Here is a 23603-nt window from a genome sequence, read left to right as displayed (position 1 = left end):
TAGGGATGATGCTGGAGATGACATGTACTCTGAGCCGTGTGGAGGAACAAGAAGGACAGGAAAATCTCATCTTGTGGAAATACAGCAGAGATAAGATCTCAAATTGGTTTGAAAAGATGTTATTATCACCTTTGACGCAGGGTGCACTCACTTCAGATGAGGTGTGTGCTTTTAACTCAGCAGCTGCGGTGAAGATTTCAGCTTTTCAAATCAATTGTGGATCTTGGGGCTTTCAGGGACTTGGATTTCGCTGGACGAGCTGCATGGAGGTTTTCTTTCTTTCTTTCTTTCTTTCTTTCTTTCTTTCAAAACCAGTAGTTTTACTTGTAACTGAGTAATATTTCAGTAATGTAACTGTTCTGGTAGCCTGCTTGAGTACAGATGTTCAGTACTCTGTCCGCCACTGCTTTCCACTGGCATGGGGGTGAGAGGAAAATGGCTGAATTTTCATTTTTGGGTGAGCTTATCCTTTAACTAAGGACTGGAGTAGACCTGACCTGCACAAGACAAAAATGACTGGGAACCAGCTTGATACTTGGACCAAATGACTTGAGTCACATGTCTGCTGCCTGGAGGTCATGTCTGACCTGCAGTATCTGTGGATGGATGGTGTGTTCAGGGGACATCCAGCCATCCTGCGATCAGCTCATGAAGCAAACATCTCACGTCCAGCCCTGTATGCGGAGTGTGATTTTCTGTCACTGTAAGGTCATGGATGCTTTGTTGACATCAGGGGTGTGTGTGTGTGTGTGTGTGTGTGTGTGTGTGGAGCACACGGTGTGCTCACCCTTCCCCACCCCCCTGCGTGCGCGTGCGGGTGCGAGTCTGGCAGCGTAACATCTGTGCGTACGCGGTCGTGATTGTTGTGAAGATGGCGGAGGGGGAGACAGAGAAGGAATATGACACACGGAAAGCTATCGAGGAGCTCCGAGAGCGGTTCCAGGGTTTGACCACAGCTTTGAAAGAGAGCTCGCAGTCTCCGTTGGAAGCCTCGCTGCATTTCTGCCAGGAGTTTTGCCAGGTTAGCCCGTCCTCCTGCTGCTCATCCCGGGCAGCCTGCAGCCCCTCTGGCTTCCTGGCCGAGGATGCGCGTCTACGTTTGCTACAACAATGTAGCTAAGGAGCTAGCTGCCTAGCTAGCTGCCTGGCATTTCAAGATGGGGAAAAAAACTCCTCCGTGGTTTTCAGCCTTTCCCACAATGATGTTTGCCTCTGGCATGCACTTATGTGCAAAGTCTGACTAACCACGCGGGGAGAAGTCACGCAAATGTGCGCGCGCCGTGCTTGTGTTACTCGTATTTTCCAGGCCAGATAGCTAATAGCAGATGGATGTTGCTAGCTGTTATGCAGGGTCCCCCTGTCCTGTGCAGTGGTCATGCTGTGCAAAAAATGGATAGCTACGTTAGCGAGATTTTACAGAGCGATTGCATTGATAGCCACTGAATTATATGGTTGTGCCCCTCGTAGAAAATACAATTCAGACGTTATAACACTGCATCTCCATGCTGGTTTAAGTTTTAGCTTGGTGTAAAAAGGGGTTACTTTTGTGAAGCTGCTCTATCGTAACGGAAAGATCAATGATTTTTCCAAGGTGCTAGCCCAGGCCTTGTGCACTAATTAATCCAGCTCACCACATCATCAGCGGAGATGTTTATTACAGCCACATAGTCAGCGGCGGCGAAAAGATGTTGAATTGATGTCAATGTTACAACAAGCGATCTGTCTGCAGCTGGCTGAGATTTAAAAAAGGGAAAGTGTGGCAGCAGTGGTCACTGACTCCATTACACATCCTCCTCATTAATGTGCCCTGACCACGTAAATTTCACGCGAGGTCTCCGTTTTTACCTGATATCAGTCTCACACCGCGATGATTGCACCAAATTACAGTGCGAGTTGTTGGTTTGTGTTTATCTCACGGCTGAGAGCGATTCATTCAACTTTAAAGTTATTTGTGGGGGGAAAAAATGGGACGAGCCTCGGACTGAATGCTGTGGTTGTGTGCAGATGAAGTCCTGATGGAGATTTATCTCATCAGAAAATAACTGCAGGAATAATAAAAGTCACTCGGGGTGAAATGGATCTGCGTGAACATTGTGTGTGTGTGGAAGAAATGGAGGGACTTTTCAGAGATGAAGGTTAGGCGTCACTTGAGCTGAGTGAAAAGAAAAAAAGAGGGAGCTTTCTTTTTTTTTTCTCTTTCTTTCTTTCTTTTTTTTGTACAGAGCTGCATAACTTTGGTGCTTTGTTTGGTGTCCACATCTTGACTGAATTTTGTAATCAGTGTGTAATAACATGGTTAATATTTATACAAATTTATTTTTCTCATCCTTGATGAGATTTTTCTTTCTTCGCTGAAAAAGATTAACTGTGGAGCACCCAGAAAGCTTAAAGTTTCACTGTATAAATGCATGCTAAATTACTATCACATCTTTCAGTCCTAGTACGCAGGAATAAAAATCTCTTTTTCTCACTAAACATGTTTGATTTTCTTTATAGAGGAAAAGTCCCGCCCCTAGTGTAGTTTTCCCCATTGGACCTTATTTCGGAAAAATATTCTACTTTTAATTTGTGATTTATAATCCTGTTTGAATTGTGCCATGAAGTACACATATGATGTTGGTCAATTAAAAAAAAAAAGAAATTGCAATATAATAGATGCAAGTTGAGAAATGACTTTCTCAACTTGCATCTATTATATTGCAATTATTTTTGTAGTTTGTTGTCAGTTTGTTGCAAAGATAGTAAAATATAGTTTTGTGTATAATTGCTCAGTGAGCTACCTCGTCTCGCTCATTATACGTCACCAACACCAACATGGCCGTCACCTCAGCTCAGAAAAAAAGTGTTAGAAAAGGTATAAAATCAGAATAAATCTGGTCATACTGACAGCTGCAGCTTTGCCAAAGATAAGTTAGTCAGTTTTGTGAGCTTACTAATACACGGGACCAACTCTAACAGGTTTTGATGAGTGTTAAAAGAGAAAAACTTGTATAACGAGTATGCAAATGATGTGTAATTCATGACACAATGCAAACTGAATCAAAAAATGTCACTACCATACATATTTTTTTTCTAAAATAAGGCCCCCTGGTTGTCCAGCGGAAGGGGCGTGACTCCACCTCTCTATAGCCTCTATGATGACAAAGTCTATATTTGGTCTTTTTGCTACCATGATCAAAATTTGCTCGGCTTATATTATCGATAAAGGCGACATTATCATTTTCATTATCGATTAATCTATCAGTTATTTTCGGGTCTATAAATACAAAGTTACGGCTGCACGATATTGGGAAAAAACTGACGTTGCAGTAGTTTGGTTTTCTGCGGTTTGTATTGTAATATGAAAAAATATCTAAATTTCCTTTAATAGCTCTATTTGGAAAGAATTATTCAGTAATGATGGGTGATTTAACAAAGGGAGTGCATTAAAACATTTCAAACAACCAGAATGCACAAGCTCACAAGCAACAAACTCAGTATGCAATATAAGACTGACTTCTCTTGTAGATTAGTCATGGAAAATGAGAAACATGCGAGTTTTAGTTTTGTGCCAAGCAGCAAAAAAGTTTTTAGCATTAAGTACTTGAGTTAATTTGTCTTACTTGACACAGACAGCCTGTTGCGCATGCACATATTGCGATATTGATGCTGAAACTACATATCGTGCCGCTCTATATTAACGACCTATTGCAGTCTCCCAGTGTCGAGGCTGATGTCTCCAAATTGGTTGTTTTATCCAGACAGTTGCCCTAAAACCCAAAATTCAACTTACATTTATTTAAATTAGAGAAAAGCAGCGAATCCTCAAGTTTGAGAGGCTAGAAACATTTTTTTTCATTTTTGCTTAATGAAAGACTAGATATCAGTGATTAAATCTTAGATTTTTATTTTTTCCACAGCAGTCTGTCATTTTTAGCATCAGCTCAACTTTGTCTGCCTTAAAATAAATCAGTCTGAGAGTGAGTTAATTCTTATTGTAACCTTTTAATGTTTTCCAGGTCCTTGTGGAACATGCTGGCCGTTGGAAAACTGACGAGGATCCACTGCCTTTGCTGGAGGTCTACACTGTGGCCATCCTCAGCTTTGCTAAGGCCGCCTCCTGTCTCTCCTCCGAATGTGAAAACGCGCCACTCCTACTTGAAAAGTTAGCACTGTGAGTAGAAACACACTGCAGAGAAGATCTCTCAAAGTCCTGTAAAATTCATTATTGAATATTATACATAGGCCCATATATTAAAATTTTTTCAAACGGTGTCTTTATTATTAACTCGACTTGTATTAATGTTACACAAAAATGACAGAAATATAATGCTTAAACTAAAGAAGAATTTCACCGCTGGAAAGATGGCCCTTGCATAAAACTGGGCTGTCAATGCAGTAGAAAAGTGTAGATATGTTTGCAATTGGTGCAACATGATCAGATAAAACACAGGAAAAGAGCTATAGTGTTCCCTTTTGCTCAAAAGAAAAAACACAACGTACAATAACCAGAAGGCACTGAGAGTGATGTGTGGCACACTTCAAGGGCGGTTATTGGCTTTGGCTTGGTGTTGGTTTTGAAACAGGAAACAGCAAGGTGGATTCCTGAAAACACATAGTTGAGAAATAAACAACAAACAGGATTGGGTTCATATTTGATCAGCACTGCCACGTTTTACAGTCAGAGATTCTTCAGCATTCGTTTTAACAAAACAAGAGGCGATACTGAGGCCACTTTCTCAATCTTTCTTTATTGCAGATAAAAAGTATGATAAAATATGTTATTGAAAACATTTTTGACGAGAAATAGACAGTGTAGTAACAGATTCTGAGTTTATAGCTTATCAGGGCTGCCTAGTGTACACAGTTTGATCAGAGTTTAGTGGGACCCCCTCACTCAAGTGTCTCTCTCTCTCGATCCGACTGTAATTTTTGTGTCCGTGGATGTAGGCTTGAAAAAATGCAGAAGTACAATCTGTAGTTGATAAAACAGCCCTAAAATACACAATGTGCCGCTTTTTGCATCATTTATCGGGGGCTCTGGGTGCAAGCAAAATAAGAGAGATAAGTTTACCATTGTTCAGTTGCATCTATTTAAAATTGGCAAACGTCCAGTTTAAGTCTAAGCTTTCCTGTATTAGTTGAAGTGGCAAAGAGAGGGTTACAGGTTTGCTTTTGCAAAGTTTGCTCTACTGTCCCACTGGTGTCGTTCGGTTTGGCTGACAGTGATCCCTTTAGATATTACATGAAAGATGCACAATATTTGACAATAAGAATAAAAAAAAAAAAACCACATCCAAATCCCAGAGGAAATTTAGATATGAAAAGTTTGGAAATATGCTGCAAACAGTATTCAGGAGCACTTCAGCTATTCGCACAATGTGCTCTTGAAGCAGTTGTGGAGGCAAAGTCCTCGAGGCTGTAATACAGAACAGAAATGTAGGCTACCTCTTGGGGAGCTTCGACATATTTGGGATGAGCTGCACGCGGAGGTGCAGTGCATACACAAAATGAAGGGAATCAGAGGCAACAGTTATCACTGTCAAGGATGTAATTTAATTAATTATTGATCACAGTTACTGATCTAGCTATTCTGAGCTTTTGTCTTTACATATAAAAAAACAACAGTGACTAAATCAGCTTCTGATTTACACCTCTGTCTTTACTATATTCAAAAATCCCACTCTGGCTTCACAGCAGCACATTTCATGCTCCCCTTATTTTGTGTAGCGTGTACACATCCTTGACCTAAATGTGGCTTTAACAAATGACTGTGTTGGATTCGCAGGAGCTGTGCGGAGCTGCTGCTCTTACTGCCCCAGCATGTCCCTGGTGCCTTATGGGAGGAGTTTCAGTCCTCCATGAAGGTCAGTATCCCCCGTGCTGTTAGGAGACTTTTTCTGAGGCTTATCTCTGCAGCGATAAGCAAAGAAAAGCTGTTTTAGTTGTTAGAATGCATTTGGTTCGGCTCATTGTTGTAACGTAATGAAAATAAATGAGCTAAATGTTTGGATCTGTAGGTTCATTTTAGGTAATGCTCTGTTAATTGCTGCTTTTTTGAGAAATGTAAACCATTGAATGGTGACACAAATTCCTTCAAGTAACATAACAATTGTTATAACAATTACTTTAGACTCTTGACTGTAAATGACTATTAACATTAAAAGCATGACACATTGAGGTTTTAGTAATTTATTTACTACATATTTATTTATCTTCTGTTGCAGTTGGCACACAGCCTTTTGCAAGAAAGTGGGAGCACACAGCTTTGCCTGCTCTCAGTTCTGGCACAGGAGGATGGCGTTTGGTCCAACACCACACTAAGCAGCATCATGTCCAATCAAATCCCGCAAACTGAGCAAGGTTAGTTCTCACTTGTTCCTAACTTGTATAGTTGTAACTGCATGAGATTATAATTATTCAGTGTGTGTATGCAGTTTCTTATCTTTTGTCTCTGTCTTCTCCTTTTTGTTCCTTAGTTCACGAGTTTCTTGAGTTGGAAGGTCCCACACTTCTGAACATGAGAATAAAGCACCTAATCAAAGTGGACAATGTCGATAAAGCTGCTGTCCTTGCAAAGATATGCTCAGAGTATCCGGGATATGAAGGAAAAGGAAACTTCAAACAAACCTACTTGGTTTGCATCTGCATGACAAAAAGTCAGGAGCAGCTAATGGAAGAGGTAAGAAATGACAGAGTGCCAAGTGCACACAAAGTCATCACATCTAACACTTGATAATGTACCTATTACAGTTCTTACATCTTTAACCCTGCAAATTACCCAATAATACGACAGGAAATAGAAAAAAAATATGTTTGAAGGTGTTTTTATATTAAACAAATAGACTATCGGACTGAAAATGAACTGAAATTGAATCTAACGGCAAAACCCATTAGTCACTCATTACTTATTTGAGTTTTTAACAATAAAAAGGTCCGAACAGTGTGTCAGATAGTTATTTAATTTCATTTAAATTGACTGTGGCTTTATTTCTCTCTATCTCTCTCTCCATAATAGATTGCGTCAATAGACTGTAAAGATGCTCTTGAAATGATCTGCAACCTTGAGTCAGAGGGAGATGAGAAAGGAGCTCTCTCCCTGTGCTCTGCCTTTCTCAAGCGACAGCTTCTCCAAGGAGATGTTTATTGTGCCTGGTGAGTGTTGCTGTTTGTGTCAGATAAATACTCTTAAAACACTTGAAAAATTACCCTCAGGAATACAGTGGTCATGGAAATGATTAATTATGCAATTGGGTGAAGCAATCTCTGCAATAAACACAAAGTTCGCAGAGATACCGTCACTGTTGAGCAGTGTTGCAGATGCTGACTCTGAGTGTGTGTGTGTTTGAAGGTTCATGTCTCCTAATAGCTTAATACTTGAGGGACTGTAGACCGACTGTGAATGAATGAGTATAAATGGTTTGCTCTCTACAAGCCATAACCGCAACAGCAACGGTCTACTTAAAACTGTGCAAGTACATCTTTAATTTGTGTAATCGGAATATGTGTACAAATAAAACTGCAACAATCAGTCACTTTACTTATTTCTAAACTGCTTTGATAATTGATTTATCATTTACATCGTTTCTTTAAGACAACGTATCAAATATTTGATGGTTCCAAGTTGTCAGATGTGTGAATTAGCTGCTTCTCCTTGTCTCATATTATAGTGAAAGCAGTTTCACACCATTGGATGCGAAAATGTGGTGCCTAGTTGTCATACAGAAAATCCGTGTATGATTTTTCTGCATGACAACAAGGCACACCAGGTCCGGTGCAAATTATCTGTGGTGCCGTCTACCATTTTTAGCCCTGATTTTTTTGGACAAAAATCTATGCTTGATGTGAAAAGGCTTTAAGATGAGTGTTTTTTGGTCTTTGGACTGCTGTTCCGACAAAGCAAGACATATTATAATGTGATGGGTATTCAATGATTTAACAGTAATAAAAATATTGGTGAGTTTTTTTTTAACAGTTGTGTTTGTGATGTTTTCCAGGGAACTCACACTGTTCTGGAGTAAGTTACTCATGCGTTTAGAGTCGTCAGCTGATGCATTTCTTGGACACAGCAAAGAGATGGCTCTCCTCTGTAGAAGCGTCTGTCATATTCTGTTTCTAATCAAAGTAATCCAAAATGAGGTAAGAAAAATAGTCCACAGATTTGTGGCAGAACAATTGCTCATAACCATTCACACAAAGAATGACTCAGACTCTTAGGATACTGCATCTGTTAAAGGGATCTTAAAGTCAAGTCTTTGGCATTTATGTTTGTTTATTTCTGTAGGTTGGAGAGGTGGGGCTTCCAGTGTGCGTGGAAATGTGCATTCAAGCTCTGAAAATGACCACCAGTGACCACAAGGATAGCAAGTCTACCATCTGCAAGACTATTTCCTGCCTCTTGCCAACTGATCTAGAAGTTAAGCGTGCATGCCAGCTGACAGAGTTCCTCCTCCAGCCTACCATTGACTCGTATTATGCTGTGGAGTCACTGTACAACGAACCTGACCAAAAGCCCGAGGAGGACGGAAGCCTACCAGTGCCCAATTCTTTACGCTGCGAGTTACTGCTGGCCTTGAAGACACAGTGGCCTTTTGATCCAGAGTTCTGGGACTGGAAAACACTGAAACGCAACTGCTTGGCACTGATGGGCGAGGAGGCAGCTATTGTGTCATCTATTGACACACTCAATGACACAGACGAACAGGAGGTGGAAAGTGCACTTGGAAAACTCCCTGAATACAGAGACCTGGAGGATTTTCTGTTAACCACTACAAATGAACTCAATGAAATCACAGATGAAAGAGAAAAAAACAGAGAGGCTAAAAAACTTCGGGAGCAAGGTTTTGTGTCTGCTCGGTTCAGAAATTGGCGAGCCTACATGCAGTATTGTGTTTTGTGCGACAAGGAGTTCCTGGGTCACAGAATAGTTCGCCACGCACAGAAGCATTTCAAAGATGGAGTGTATCTTTGTCCTATTTGTGCTGACAGTTTTGAAAGTAGGGAGGTTTTAGAGCCACATGTAGCATCACATGTAAAGCAATCTTGCAAGGAGAGACTAGCTGCAATGAAAGCTGCTAGGAAGGTAACCAAACCACCTCAGTCGCCTAAAAGTCCATCAAAAAATACAAAAGTTGCTGCCAAGATGAGCATTAGTCCCGTTAAGATTGAACCCCAAATTGGCGAACAATTGGCCTCTCCTGTTAAGATAGAACAAACTACATCTGACACACACATAAGTCAAGACTGTTTCTGTCCCGTCAAAAACTGTTCCAAGGCTTTCAAATTTTTCCGAAACCTCATGGCTCATGTCAGATCTCATAAGGATGACGAAGAGGCCATGAGGTTTTTAGAGATACAAAAACAGAAGGTGGTGTGTCAGTACTGCAGACGGCAGTTTGTTAACGTAAGACATCTTAATGATCATTTGCAGATGCATTGTGGCAGCAAACCATACATCTGCATACAGTTGGATTGCAAGGCCAACTTTAACTCCAATTCTGAGCTTCTCATGCATAGAAAAACACATCCTGAATTTAAGGCCCAGTGCATGTTCCCTAACTGTGGCCAAGTTTTCAGTGAGGCCTACTTGTTGTATGATCATGAGGCTCAGCATTACCTTACCTACACCTGCCAAACTGATAATTGTGGCAAAATATTCTACTCACAGTCTCAATTCCTGTCTCACCAAGAGAATCATAGTACAAATGATGCAGTAAAGAGTTTGCCCATCACAAACCAAAACCCTCCTGTCACTCCAAAAGTACAACCACCATTGGAGAGCACCCCGAGCCTTGAAATGATTGATACAGATGCATATATGATGGAGGCGTCCAAGGCAAACACATCACCAAGCACATTACCAGAGGTTGCTAAAGATGCTGTTCCTGTGAGAGTGAAACACTCGATTGAAAGCATGCTGAATTCTGCAGGAGAGCTTGAAATACAAGAACCAGAGCAATGCTATACTCCTCTGACAAACCCCACTCCAGCACCAGCTGATGTGACACCAGCACCTGAGGCTCCTCACGCTCCCCCGAATGTGGTCGGGCAAGGTGAAATCCCTCCAGTATATCCTGTACCCAGTGACACAAATCCTGTGGCAGGTCAACAGGGAGAGGTTCTTGATAACGTCCAAGGCAATGAAACTCCCAAAGCGATTACACAAATAATTTCTCCAAGTCAAATCAAGACAGAAATTCCCTCTTCGCTGCAAGGATATCCTTCCAGCACGCCTGCTGTAACTGCTGGAAACGAAGAGAATCTGCATTGCTGCCCATATAGTGACTGTACTAGGGCGTACAGTACAAACAAAAGTCTGTCTAGGCATGTGAAGAAGCAACACCCTGAAATATTTGAAGACTGGAAATTGGCAAAGAAATATAACAAAGTGGCCAAAATTACAGCAAAAAAGGCACCAAGTGGGCCAGCTTCACCCAGTCCGTCTCAGAATGTGTGGAACAGGCAGTCAAATCAGCCTGGAGTACTATGCAACAAACAGGGGATGCAGCAAATGGATTACCAAACGGGATGTTCGACCTCACCTGCCCAGTGTTATCCTGGATCAATGGAGCCTGTGCCTATCACGCCAATGGTGAACCCCACACACTACCCTTCATGGGGAAGCCCAAATAATCCCAGCGGAATGATGCAGTCAGACGTGTCCCAGTCATGGTCTTCACCTCCAGTAAATAACTGCTATCCAGAAGCCTTCAACATGAATGAGTACCCATCTCGCAGCTATCCTCAATGGCAGGCAGACCCTTATCAAACCACGGCGTCTGTCCCATCTGACAGAGATCATTCGATGGCAGCTATGCATGGTCCCACTACGTCACACGCTCCTTCAGATTCAAGTTTGATGTCCCAGTATGTGTCAAGCTCTCTGATGCTTGACAACGGAGGGCAAATACATAATGGAGGGCATCAGTATGGACTAATGCATCCAGAGGGCAGTGGAGATACTGTAGATGTGAGAAAAATTAGTCCAAGTATGACAAGTCAGTTGGATAATGGAAACAGTCTGTCAACAATTGACAGCCTCCCTGAAGGAGGTTACCACACTCCATATGATCAGCGAGAAAACTCCTGTCATACTCAAGGCTCATCAGTTGATATTCCCATTAAATGTCTGACCCCAGAAGCCCAGATTGCATTAAAACCTTCACACGACATCATTAAAAGAGAGAATATGTCCACTCCTGGTTATGAGCCTATGGACAACTCTGTTGATGGCATGCTCAGTCCACCAAGTGTCACTCAGACAGACTTTCCTTATGAAGAGGGCTGTCCGAATGCTGACTGTGAGGCTGACGCCGTAGAGGAAAAGGCTAGTGACCCTGAAATGCAGAAAGGAAAACGCAGCAGGCTGAGCAAGCGAACCAAATGGCCAGCCATCATTAAAGATGGCAAGGTCATCTGCAGGAGATGCTTCAGAGAGTTCACAAGCACCAAGTCTCTTGGGGGTCACTTGTCGAAACGCTCACAGTGCAGGCCTGTAGATGAAATAGACCTAACGGCTGACCTGCCAACATCTTTTCTTGATTTTCTTAATGACCCCCATGTCCCTGACAATAACGTTGGAGTATTCAACATGTCAAATGGTGATTTCTCACAGGAATCTTGTAGCTTGACCACTTTGACTTCACCCATGGTGTTGAAACAAGAGCCCCAAAATACAAATATAATGGACTTTTCAAACTCAATGTCCATTACCCCTGAAAACCAGCAAGACAAGGCAGTAGAGTTGGCTAATCCAGCCCTCGCTGTACCTTATCAGGAGGATCACTTGATGGAAATCTCACATGCCTTTCAAAGGCTTGATTTGATTGAGGCTGCACAAGAGAAGATGCGGAGCGCTCTTTCGTTAGAGCAAAATGTCAGTCATTGTGTTCCAGCCCCTGAGATTGAAAAAAGTAAATTACTGAGTAAAAGTGATGACAAGCCCTCTGAAAAGGTACCCAAACCTTTTAAATGTGACCAGGATGACTGTGAATACTCATTCATGACAAAGGAGGCATTATTCAGACACTTGACTAAAATGCACGATTACTCTAATGAGATGATAGAAGAACTTAAAAGAACCCCATCCAAACTGTCTCCATATCCTTGTCAGATTTGCCCCAAAACATTCACAAGAACGACAGGTTTGAGAATTCACTATGAAAAAGTGCATCGATTGTCAAAGGCAGAGATTCAGAAGCTAAGGATCAGTGCTCGAAACAGGCGTGCATTTAGGCTTAACAAAGATAATACGCCTGTTAGCCGTGCACCCACTGATGCCAACAGCAGTCACACAACACAATCTGCCATGGTGTTAACTTCTATAAAACAAGAACCGCTTGACATTGCAATTGCACCTCAGACAGACAATGAGAACAATCCAGAGGTTCCTCAGATCACCTCACCAGGAGATTCAGTTACACAGGGCTTCATTCCTGACGCATCAACTGTTACACAACTACCATCACCTCCCAGCTATTTGACTGATAGGTCATTTGGTGAGTTGGCACCATCAGATCATGATAAAACCCCAGAGCGGCCTAAAGTGGCCGTTGTAAATAAGAGTCCAGATGTGAAACTCAAATCCAGAAATAAAAAAACAGAAATACAAGAGAATCTCAGTCCGGTTGGCAAAGCAATAGAGCAGCAAGGACGGTCAGATGCATCATTAAGCAAAGTCAAAGAGCCAAAGTCCAGCCCCGCTTCTGCATCTGCTTCATCCTCCCCAGAGAAACCTAGCAGCTCCAAAAACACACCAACGAAGGATGAGCTCCATAAGAAAGACAAATCTCAGAAAAGGTTGAGTCTCAAAATGTGTGAAACAGACGCCTACAGTCCATATAGACCATATCGCTGTGTTCATGAAGGGTGCACTGCCGCATTCACCATCCAGCACAATTTGATCCTTCATTACAGGGCCATGCATCAGGCAGCCCTGCCCCCCAGTAAACCTGAACCTGAGCCTGAAAAGACTCCTGTTAAACCTGTACAGGAGAGCATTCAGAGTATAAGCAAAGATCATGAGGTCAGGTGTCAAGTGAAAGACTGCTCAAGGGTGTTCATGGGAATCACAAGGTTAGTGCAGCATTACCTCTTACTTCACAAGTTTAGCCGTGACAAAGCCACCGCAATGATGGCCAGTATGACCATAGGGACTTTCAACTGTGATCGGCCAGAGTGCGCGCTCCCCTTCAACAACGTGGAAAAGTACATCGAGCACATTAAGAATTTCCACAAGGAAATCGCCATCTCTGAGAGCGGCTCAGTTGATCCAACTTTTAAGTGTGAGTATGATGGATGCGACCGTGTTTACACTACAAAATCGAACCTCCTGCGTCACCTGATAAAAAAGCATGAATACGTTTATGACCCTAAAACAAGTGACGGAAGACGGACTAAATCAGTAGGGCTGTTCGTGGCTGTTACTAATGGGAAAGAGAATGTGGAAAGTAAATTCAAAATGAAGAAGAAAAACACTAAAAAGAAAGATGGGAAGTCCATTGAACACTGGACTAGTTTTGGAAAGCCTACACTAAAATCCCACGAGGAGGCATCAGCCATGTGCACCAAGAAGTCCACCCTGCAGTACCCATGCATGATAATAGGCTGTGATGCAGTGGAGCGGGCTGAGAGAAGTATATTTAAGCATTACACCACTCATGGCCTCACAGAAAGATACATTGAAGACCAGAGGAGCCAGTTCATTTTCTGCAAAAAGTACCCGCGTGCCAGATTCAAAGACTCCAACAAATCAGAGGGGGCGTCAAGCTCATCGTCTGAGGAGACCGAGCCAGAAGAAGGCGAAAAGCCCAGTGACGAGAAAACAGATGAGCTGGTGGATCGAATAGGCCAAGAAGACAGCAAACTGTCCAATGACGATAGTGCAGAATCTCAAGCTTCCACTGGGACAGAAGGGGGGACTAAAAGAGGCCGTCCCAGAAAACCTGCACATCCTACACCAGCTTGTCCAGAGAGGATGCAGACCCTTAGGAATCGTACGACTGTTAACAGTTCCAGAGAGAACTCAAATCCTGGTACACCGACAGCCCAAGAACAACGTGACGACGGGGTTACGTCAGGGTCTTTCAAGCCTTTAGGACTTGAGGACTCTTTTCTTAAGTTCTTGGAAACCTCAGAGTCAACACAGACTTCCAAGCGCAAATTAAATGACAAATCTAGTGCTGAACTGCCGTCCAAAAGACAACAAACTCACAAACAGAAATCTGCAATGAAAAGCAAAATAACTGGTTGTGAAAATCTGGTAGACTTCAGAAATCCCCTGAATCTCAAATCAGCTAACAATGTCAAGATTGTCATTGATAAAACATTTTCAGACGGTGCTGATCTTTTGCTAAAGCAGCTACAAGACATGAGGCCCATAGTCATAATAAAAAAGTGGCTTTATAGCGGATCATAGCCCACTATTTTGTGTTCAACTCAATCTCACTCAGGATTTGAGAAGTTATGCTGCAGAATGGTTTGTTTGTTAATGCATCAGATTTCCAACTGATAACAGTCATGGTCACAGTAAACGATGATATGGCCTATTTTGTACTTAATGAAATATTGTCTTGGATGATTTTAAGTATGTATGTTAGCTATAATAACCAGGTAATCTATAGGGCATAGATTTTAGAAACATGTTTGTATTTATGCTTAGTACTGAAGATGTTTTTTTTCTTTTGCTAAATGGAGACTTTTAAAGAAAAACAATGTTTTTATATATCCCTATGGGATTTCAAGTTCTGTTTGTATTTATTTCATCCTTTTTCAACACTAGTAGACCTATCTGTAATATTTACATGTCTTCCACAAAGTGTTCAATAAAATGATACTGGTTTTTGTAAACTATTGTCCTTTTCTTTTTGTGTTCAATTTCGGATAGAAGGTAGACATATAATGGCCAGCATGTTATACCATTGCTAAATTTATGATGAAACACGACAGCAAGATTACTTAAATTAATCTTCTTGTCTGCAAAGTTTCTTTTCACAAAAAATTACACCTATCTTTTTGTAACTTTCTCCAGCAGTCTAGCTTCAGTTGAAATTCAGGTTTCAGCATACACTCCAAACAGGAGCCTATGGTATGAATGCAAATTAAAGACAGTAAATATTTTTAAAAAGGGCTGAATAAAGTCATGACCAGGTCCCTGTTTTTGTCAGAGCAATATTAGAATATCCATTGACACTGGAGAGATATAGATAAATATTAAACATGCCACATAGATTACTAAACAAATACAAATTAAACATTACAGTCATTTGAAGGTTCAAAGCTAATACCATTATATAAACTACTACTTAAAATACTACTGTTGAATATTATCATCAGTGATATAATGTAACTGCTCATTTACTCAAGTACTGTACTTGAGTACAATTTGAGATACTTGTACTTTACTTGAATATTTCCATTTTCTACTACTTCATACCTCCACTCCATTTTGGAGACAAATATTGTACATTCTACACATTACTATTATTTGATGACTTTAGTTGCTAGTTACTGTGCAGATTGCATGCTGCATCAGAACATATCTAAATGATTTATTTTTTTATCTATATATCCAATCCGATAATCAACCAGGCGGCTAATCAGTTGATACAAAATATACAGTATACACACACATGTAAATATATGTACAATTTAGTTGTACTTTTTTTTAAACCAAGCACATTTATAGCCAGAAAATGCCTTTTGATACTTAAGTGCATTTGATATCAGATGCTTTAAGACTTTTACTCAAATAATGACTTTCACTTTTACCAAAGAAAAATAATTTAACAAGATATCTTTACTTTTACTCCAGTGTGACTTTAGGGTGCATTAAACAACACCGATGATCATAACTTCAGCGTTAGGGAGCATTTTCCTACGCATGTCATTTGTGCACATGAATATTAACGGAGGGTGTTCAAGATCAGCAATGTTGACAAATTCCACCGCGGATAAAACAGGAGAGAATGGTAATGTAAAGAAACATAACGGAAGTTAAAAAACTTTAACATGGCTTTTCTTTTACACATGTTTATGATAGTTGATGTATTTTATCAAACCGGATAGCTTAAAATGTTTATGAACATTTATGAACATGCCTAACCAAACCTGACCTGAACACAACCACTTCCGTAAACGTCACTCTGGCGGGAAGTAGTAGCTGCTTTGTAAGGCGCTGCACAAGGAACATTTTAAACAAATAATTAGCCTTTAAACAGGCACAAATCCCTGACTGAAGTATCCTGAATACAGAAGTATCGTTACGTGTAGCGACTGCTGACATGTCTACTTCCTCTGTGTCAAAGGTAATGTGATATTCTCCCGTTATTCAACCTTATGAACCTCATGAAACCAACCTGAGATTGGGAAAGTCGTGAAACAACATGGCCACTTCGAAGTTAAGCGTCTGTGTAAAGTTAACGGGTACTGTTTGTAACGTATTACTGTTGATATTTCAGGGCTGTTTTGTTTTCAAGCCAAGTGCGAAGAAGAAAAAGACGCTCAGTTTGGGTGAGTTGTGATAATGTTTACAACAGAGTATCCACAGCAGCTGTAAATGAGCTGTCAGTCAGCTGACTTGAAATGTCCTCAGTTAGTCTCACTGTGATGCCATTCCTCCACAGAGGATCACTTCAGCCATGGCTGTGAAGGTGCTGAGAACAGTGAAAAGCGATTCAAGCTTTGTCAAGATCTATGGGACAAAATTAAATCGGACACAGAGGTAAGAGCAGATGTTGTTGTGTTGTTATCTAATGATGGTGTCATCATTAAACATGATGTGTTTTGGAGCTATCCTAGGCCTGTTAGTGGCCATCTATAATACAAAAGCAAAGCCAAAACAGGTTTCACCATTCAACGTTGACAGTGCATTATTGTAAACAAAACCCTCTGAAACCATGTATTCGTAAGGAGGCAGTAAACAGTATTAACTGTGAACATGGTCTCACAAACAATGAATGGATTTTATTTTTTTTAATAAAAACCTTTAATGACAATGTCTTTCCTGTCTGTAAGGTTTTACAGGATGACCTCAACAGGAAAATCTTGGACAGTTTGCTGGACTTCACGAGGAAGTGCTCGTCCACTCGCCAAGACAGCGATTGGGCATCACAGATGAGGGCCAGCGAGATTCCCACAGCGGCTCTTGTGCTCGGTATGTTGGTAACAGTGCTATCAAAAATACTGATATGTCAATATATATTGATTGTGAATATTTGGAATTATTTCACTGCTTATTTTCTGCAGTGTTGATATATTTGCACAAGCTCATTCTCTTCTCTCTGACAGTGAGCTGACATGAAAGAGAAAAAAAACCTAACGCTCATAAAAAAGTGTGATATTTAATGTTTTCATCAGTCTTTCTGCTGCTCTGTGCTACTAGCCAAGAAAAGAAAAGTCATCTCTCTTTATTTACAGTCTTGCTATTCAGGGTTTCTCAAAGCCTAAACCGTTATGGTGTCATACATCCTCCATAGGTGTGAATGTCCCAGACCATGACATGACCTTCCAGAGTTTGTCTGAACTGCTCCAGCAGTCTGTCACCCCTCATGTGGCCTCTGTTCAAGCCAAAGAGTGTGGAGGTAAGGGATTTGAATACTTAAAGACAATCGTCTCTTTGTATCTTGGAGTTTTAATGGGTAGTGGCCTGATAATTACTTTATCACGTACCCCCAGAGCAATTTGTGCTATTAAGTCTTTATATTGTCCACTTTATCATTTCAGCATTGAAGCATTTGATGAAGAGGGTCCTGGAGAGGTTGATGGGCACTGTTGTGACTGTAGATGATGAGGAAGAGGAGGAGGCTGAGCAGACCGGCACGCTCCACAAGAGTGTGCACTGCTCCCTCAGTACGCTCTGCAATTGGTACAATACAAAAACAAAGGTGGGACCATGAAGCTCAGTTAGTGTAAATTATTTTACATTTGCAATTAGGTAGAGCTGCAACCAACAGTTTTTTTTAGTATCGATTAATCTGCAGGTTATTTTCACTATTAATCATCTAGTCTATAAAAATGTAAAAAAGATTATGAAAAATGCGAATCACAATGTCCCAGAGCCCAGACTGATACCTTCAAATTACTTATTTTGTTCAACCAACAGTCCAAAACCCAAAGACTCTTCATTTACTGTCATAAACCACAGAGAAAAGCAGCAAATCCTTACATTTAAGAAGCTGGAACCATGATTAATCATTTATCGAAATAGTTGGCAATTCATTTTTGTTTAATCGATTACTCGTCCAATTGTTGCAGCTCTACAATTAGGTACACAAAGAGAGTTTCATCTCCTAAATGCAACATTTTCCCTGTATTTTAGAAATCCAACACTCCTGGAAAAAAGCGAAGCTCTCCTTCCAGGGATGATCCACAGCAGCCTCCCCTTGTAATTATTTTCAAGGATTTGGAGGCTTTCAACCCAAAAGTTCTTCAGGACTTCATACTCATCTGCAGGTAACTAGAAACTCTCAGTCCAACCATTTTAACTGCTTCTTTGTGAGTTCACTATCGCAGCAGCCTCCTCCTGTTTATGGAATTAGAAAACATAATATAGTTTTTAAAGATCTGTAAAGTTCAAATGTTAAAACGTTGCTCTCTGTTCAACAGCCGCTACATAGAACGTCTTCCACTGATGTTCATCTTTGGCATCGCCACATCACCTAGCACCATCCAACACATGCTGCCCCACTCTGTCTCGTCCCTGCTGTGTATAGAGCTCTTCCAGTCACTGTCTTGTACACAGCACCTGGCCACAGTCATAGACAAGGTAGTTTCACTTTCACTCATTCTTTACTCAAGTAAAAGTACAGACTTGTAAAAGTTGAAGTACTGATGCAACTTCTCTTACAAAAGTAAATATCAGGCTCTGAAACTGAATCAAAGCGTAAAAGTAAAAGGTTTCCCTCTGAGGGACATTTCTACCAGCTATTTCTGTGCAAAGCTAACTGAACCTCATGTCATATTAATATAATTCAAAGCCTATAAAACCTAGGCTTAAGTACTTACAGGTAGAATCAGTAGGATTAGTCCAAGCTGTTTGTAAAACGAACCAGAAAGATAGTTAATTGTTGAGTCTCAATCCCAGGAAGTCAAATACCAACATTTGTGTGTTTCCATTTAGTCACGTCTTTACGTCATTTCTTCTTGCTATGGCTGCCATGCGTGATATGCACAGATAGGTTGAAATCAGTCTTGTGATGTTGGGAAGGTGGCGTGCAATGAAGCAAAATAAAATATAGATAATTCCCCTCAAACACATTAAAACTAAAGAAATGAGCCTTTTTAGTATGTACAGATTTTTCTTTATTAGGCTGTTTTGTTAACTTTTAAATGAAATCCGAGGAAGTTAATCGCATTTTTTGTGCTTTATGTTCTTCCAGTTGATCCTGACACCTCACTTCCCTTTTAAGCTCAACGGTAAAGTGATGCAGGTGCTGATCAGCATCTTCCTCTACCACGATTTCTCAGTAAGAAACTTCATCAAGGGCGTTCAGGTACAGAGTGGCTTTGAAATACTTAACCCATCATGTGTCTTTTTCTGTAGATGTAATTCAGACATGTGGTAAACAAACTCTGCTTTGTCTCGCTGCAGTTGGCCCTGCTGGAGCACTTTCACTCTCAGCCTCTCAGCGTACTGTGCTGTAAGAAGAAGGACGCTCTGATTAATGTGATGCAGCTCAGTCACAGCAATTTGGAGAGGATCAGGCATCTGCAGTCCTTCAAGAGGTACAAAAACACACCATTAAAGTTAATCTCTGGGTAGATAAAGAATTGAACTTTTGTTTTGTAGTGTTTGGCTTATCTTTTCAAATATAAACCAAGCCTTTAAATCGAGTCTAACCTGCGTGTTTTTCCAGGTATGTAGAGAAGCAGGAACCTCAGGAACAAGTGAACCTGTCTACGGATGACGATCATTTAAAGGTGCATTCTTTGTTTTGTCTCTGCATTTAATGAGCATGCATACCTAGAAAGAATCTAACGCTTTAGGTTATTTCTGTTTTTAGGAGGTGTGTCAGAAGCTAATAAAAGACCTGCGCAAATACCACAAAAACTACTATCCCGTCCTGAGGTGTCTCCACACTCTGACCTCGTCTTTGCCTCGGTACCCCCTTGGAAAACAGGCAAGAAATGACTGCTTTATAATTGGTTAAAACAAAATTTGGACAAAGGTTCAAGTAATAGCGTCATCTTTTTTAAACTGGCTTGATGTAACTCTGAATTGTGTGTGTATGACAGATCAGAGAGCTTCATTTAATATGTCTGGAGAAGAATGTGTGGGAGAATGAGGATTACCAGACAGCCTTGAAGCTTCTCAAGTAAGTCTGGATATTTAACCTGTATGTCAGTAAATGGGACCAGCAAACAGGTGTGCCCAAATGAGGGGAGTAACAAATTAAATGTAGAAAACGGGTAAAAGAAACCAAAATTGAATCGTTTATGGCCAATTTTTAAAAAAGTAACAAATGAAAAAAACTCAGAAGTCTGCCTACAACAGAAAGAATAGATAAAGTGAAATTATGCTCAAAAATCAAAGTCTAACATCCTCCCTCCAAAAAGAAAGCACCCACTGATCAAAGGTATATAAGACGCACACAAGGTTGCAACCAACACACAGCACAGCTGCTGCCGTCTGGCCCACTGCCAACCTGCTAGTTAACATCGTCATGAATTAGTTGTAACATAATAATGATGTTGTCAAAATGCATAAAGACCCGATGCAAAGTATTTGACCGTAGAAATCTAGTTTACCTTTACGCTCATTTATAATTCAAATTTGGAAAACATCATCGATCTTAAAATATCCAAGTGTTATTCTTCTGTGTATGTCCTTCAGCCCACTTTATTTACACATTTCACCACCAGACGGCAACAAATCCATGGATATTTGGAGGATTATTGCTCCTCCAGGTGGACAAATAGCTGTCAATACACAGTAAAATAGTATTTGCCTTTGTTGTTGGATACTGGAGGTTTATTTTGCAGGAGCTCCCCTAAACAAACCAGACTTGAGTCTAACAACAACAATCTAGTCTAAAGTTAGCCACTTTGGGTGTGACTGTACCATTCAGTGTATCCCTAAACTGTGTTTTCCCTCCAGGATGCTGGCTAAGGATGAGCTGGTCGCTTTGCTACAGAGGTGTGTGGAGATTCTGCAGCCTGTCAAGTCGAAGAGGATGAAGAACGCTTTTCTCCAGCTGACAGACCTGCTCACCAAATTCAAGCAGATGGACAGTAAGTCGTGAAAATGAAGGCAGAGCATCCACATAAGGTTATTTTGTGTGTGTGGATTTTACTTTCCCCCCATTTTGCCCTGGGATATCCTCTTTTCTCAAATAATTATTGGGAAAAGGCAGTGGAAATGTGAAACATACATAACACCCCTTGAAAATCTTGTCTTTTGTCTTCTTATCAGCAGTAGCTGCTGAGCCTCCCCCCTGTGTGGAAGAACCCATCACCTCTCCAGTGAGGAATCTTCAAAAGAAAACAGATCTGTTCCAGCTGCAGAAGGTTTTTATGGTTTTATGAAGAATGTTATCGTCACAGCATTTCTTTGAAGAGATTCTCCACCTTGCTGATGTGTTGTAATACCTTGAGTCATAGATGATCTGGTTATTCCCATGTACTCTAGACGCTGCTGGAGATGAACGAGTCTCGGAGAGCCAAGAAACTGAGTCCGTTTGAGGTGCTGAGAAACGAAGCTCTCGAGTTTCTCGACAGTTTAGTGAAGTAATACATTTCACCATCCTGCTTTACCGAATTAAATTACATTCTTCAAAAATAGTAGAACTCCTTCTCGGGCTAACACCTCTCTCTCAAACCTAGGAGTCACCTGTCTCCCCCCGAGTCTCACACACTGAATGAAGTTTGCTACTACAGCTCTTCTGCCACTGTGAGACGCCACCTGAACGCTACACCTCGCACCTCCATTCAGGCTGCTCTCAGCAGTCCCTACTACTATCTTCAGGTACAGCTAGCCAATATTATTATATTATTAAGTGTGAAATGACCTTAACATGAGGAGAAGCCGAAAGTATTTAAGTATAGTGATAATTTAACTGTGCTATTATCTTAAATCTTTGGAAAAACACTTCACATGAGCCAACACATATTAACCATTAACTAGCTTCATATTAGCATGTGTATGTGTGTGTCTTCTTATTAATGCCTTATTAATAAGTTTTTCAGAAACCTCCTCCAGCTCAACACTCGGCCTCCGTCACCACTAGTTCTTTTATGTCGGCATCTTTTGTTTGAGCCCTGATATGCGTTTCCTAAAAAATCTAAAAATATGTCTTCCCTCTGTCTCTTGCAGAATGACAGCCTGAAGACTGTGGATGGGAGCGTCTCGAATTCTGCCCCCGATATCTGCATTGCGTACAAACTCCATCTGGAGTGCGGCAGGCTGATTAACCTCTACGACTGGCTGGAAGTGAGTTTATATGCTGAATAAATTTGATATTTGGCTGATGACGTACAGCACCTTTCAACTTTTCCTTTCAAAGTTTGACTGTTGGAGAGTTTGTTTTTCACTCTCTAGAGGAGGCTGTATTGATTCTGTGGATCAATGCGTCCCGTTATTGATCTGAAAATCAAATATTGGCCAGGAGTGGACAGGATATTGACATAATTGAAAACCTGTGCTTGCTTTCAGGCCTATGCCACGGTGGTTTCTGCTGCTGAGGGTAACAATCCAGATTCTGACAATTTCGGGAAGGTGGAGGAAGTCAAACAGTATCCTTCCATAAGTTAATCTACCAACTTTTCTCCTATCAGGGCCTTTCAGCATTACTTTGAGTTTTTGATTCCTTTAATTGTCAAGCTTCACAGTAGATGAGGTGTTTGGAGATTTATTTGAAATCCACAGTGAAGAAATATTGTTCCTCAGCTTGTTGTCCAGTGCCCGTTTCATCAGAGCTGTGTCCGAGCTCGAATTTCTGGGCTTCATCAAGTCTACCAAACAGAAGACCGACCATGTGGCTCGACTCACCTGGGGAGGCTGCTGACCCAAGAGTCCAAAAAGAAACCATACACTTCTTAGCATACACCTGTGGCTGCTGTCTCCTTACATTTAAGCTCTCATCACATTTGATTCATATTTTGTATTGTATTTTCCCCTCAAATAAAATATATCAGTAGTGCCTGATAATCGTGAATGTGTTGTTTTTTTTCCATAGCTGTGTAGTAAAGGGCAACTCCACCAATTTTACACATTAAAGTGTATTAAACAATGCTTAATACAAGTGTAACCCATTTTTTTAAACATTTATATTTGTTTTCACTCGAAACAACTGGTAGATGAAGTGTATCCTTATGGCAGGCCAACTTTGGCCCACGGGCCGTAATTTTGGCAGTCCAGAGCTAGTTACATTACACTGGAGAAAAGGCAGACATGTCTACAGCAGATATCAACAAAACTATCAAGATGGATAAACGGCAATAAAAGAGGAAACATGGAACGTTTTGGTTTTAAAGTGAACTTTCCCTTAAGAACCATTTTTAGGGAAAAGTCTGACTTTGACAAATCTACAAGAGGATCAAGATTCTGTAGTGTAGTTTACTTCACTTGAGCCAAGATTTATAAAATAGTCGAGGACATCAGTTCATATAATGTACATATACCATTGAAA

The 23603-nt window shown here is 40.8% G+C and overlaps 2 protein-coding genes across 3 annotated transcripts; both read left to right on the top strand.

The window, feature by feature from the left end:
- Positions 1–871: 871 nt before the first annotated feature.
- znf292a (zinc finger protein 292a) lies at positions 872–14826 on the top strand. The gene is made up of 8 exons (XM_073483487.1): positions 872–1021; positions 3999–4153; positions 5768–5846; positions 6207–6342; positions 6459–6661; positions 6998–7134; positions 7977–8118; positions 8264–14826. The coding sequence occupies exons 1-8, from the start codon at positions 872–874 to the stop codon at positions 14393–14395; spliced, it is 7134 nt and encodes a 2377-aa protein (XP_073339588.1). The 3' UTR covers positions 14396–14826.
- A 1292-nt stretch (positions 14827–16118) lies between these two features.
- orc3 (origin recognition complex, subunit 3) lies at positions 16119–23129 on the top strand. Of its 2 annotated transcripts, none has more exons than XM_073483488.1 (20): positions 16119–16283; positions 16437–16488; positions 16602–16699; positions 16993–17131; positions 17454–17558; positions 17701–17861; positions 18296–18429; positions 18583–18742; positions 19356–19469; positions 19568–19701; positions 19833–19896; positions 19980–20096; positions 20212–20291; positions 21074–21207; positions 21389–21483; positions 21605–21702; positions 21799–21940; positions 22289–22405; positions 22628–22707; positions 22874–23129. In XM_073483488.1, the coding sequence occupies exons 1-20, from the start codon at positions 16260–16262 to the stop codon at positions 22977–22979; spliced, it is 2154 nt and encodes a 717-aa protein (XP_073339589.1). In that variant the 5' UTR covers positions 16119–16259; the 3' UTR covers positions 22980–23129. The 2 variants fall into 2 exon arrangements, with proteins under 2 accessions (XP_073339589.1, XP_073339591.1); XM_073483490.1 differs by having other exon boundaries at positions 16143–16283; positions 21392–21483.
- The last annotated feature ends 474 nt before the right edge of the window (positions 23130–23603 follow it).

This window comes from Pagrus major, chromosome 16 (assembly GCF_040436345.1).
Source record: "Pagrus major chromosome 16, Pma_NU_1.0".
Classification (NCBI taxonomy): Eukaryota; Metazoa; Chordata; class Actinopteri; order Spariformes; family Sparidae; genus Pagrus; species Pagrus major.
Note: the sequence above shows the minus strand (reverse complement) of the source record. Positions and strands in the feature narration are given on the sequence as shown.

Bases quoted from the DNA above. Each gene is read 5' to 3' on its own strand.
- znf292a (XM_073483487.1), top strand. From the start codon at position 872: ATGGCGGAGGGGGAGACAGAGAAGGAATATGACACACGGAAAGCTATC. The intron at 6,343-6,458 runs GTTAGTTCTCAC...TTTGTTCCTTAG, and splicing joins AATCCCGCAAACTGAGCAAG to TTCACGAGTTTCTTGAGTTG. The intron at 6,662-6,997 runs GTAAGAAATGAC...TCTCCATAATAG, and splicing joins AGGAGCAGCTAATGGAAGAG to ATTGCGTCAATAGACTGTAA.
- orc3 (XM_073483488.1), top strand. From the start codon at position 16,260: ATGTCTACTTCCTCTGTGTCAAAG. The intron at 17,132-17,453 runs GTATGTTGGTAA...CATCCTCCATAG, and splicing joins CACAGCGGCTCTTGTGCTCG to GTGTGAATGTCCCAGACCAT. The intron at 22,708-22,873 runs GTATCCTTCCAT...CTTGTTGTCCAG, and splicing joins AAGGTGGAGGAAGTCAAACA to TGCCCGTTTCATCAGAGCTG.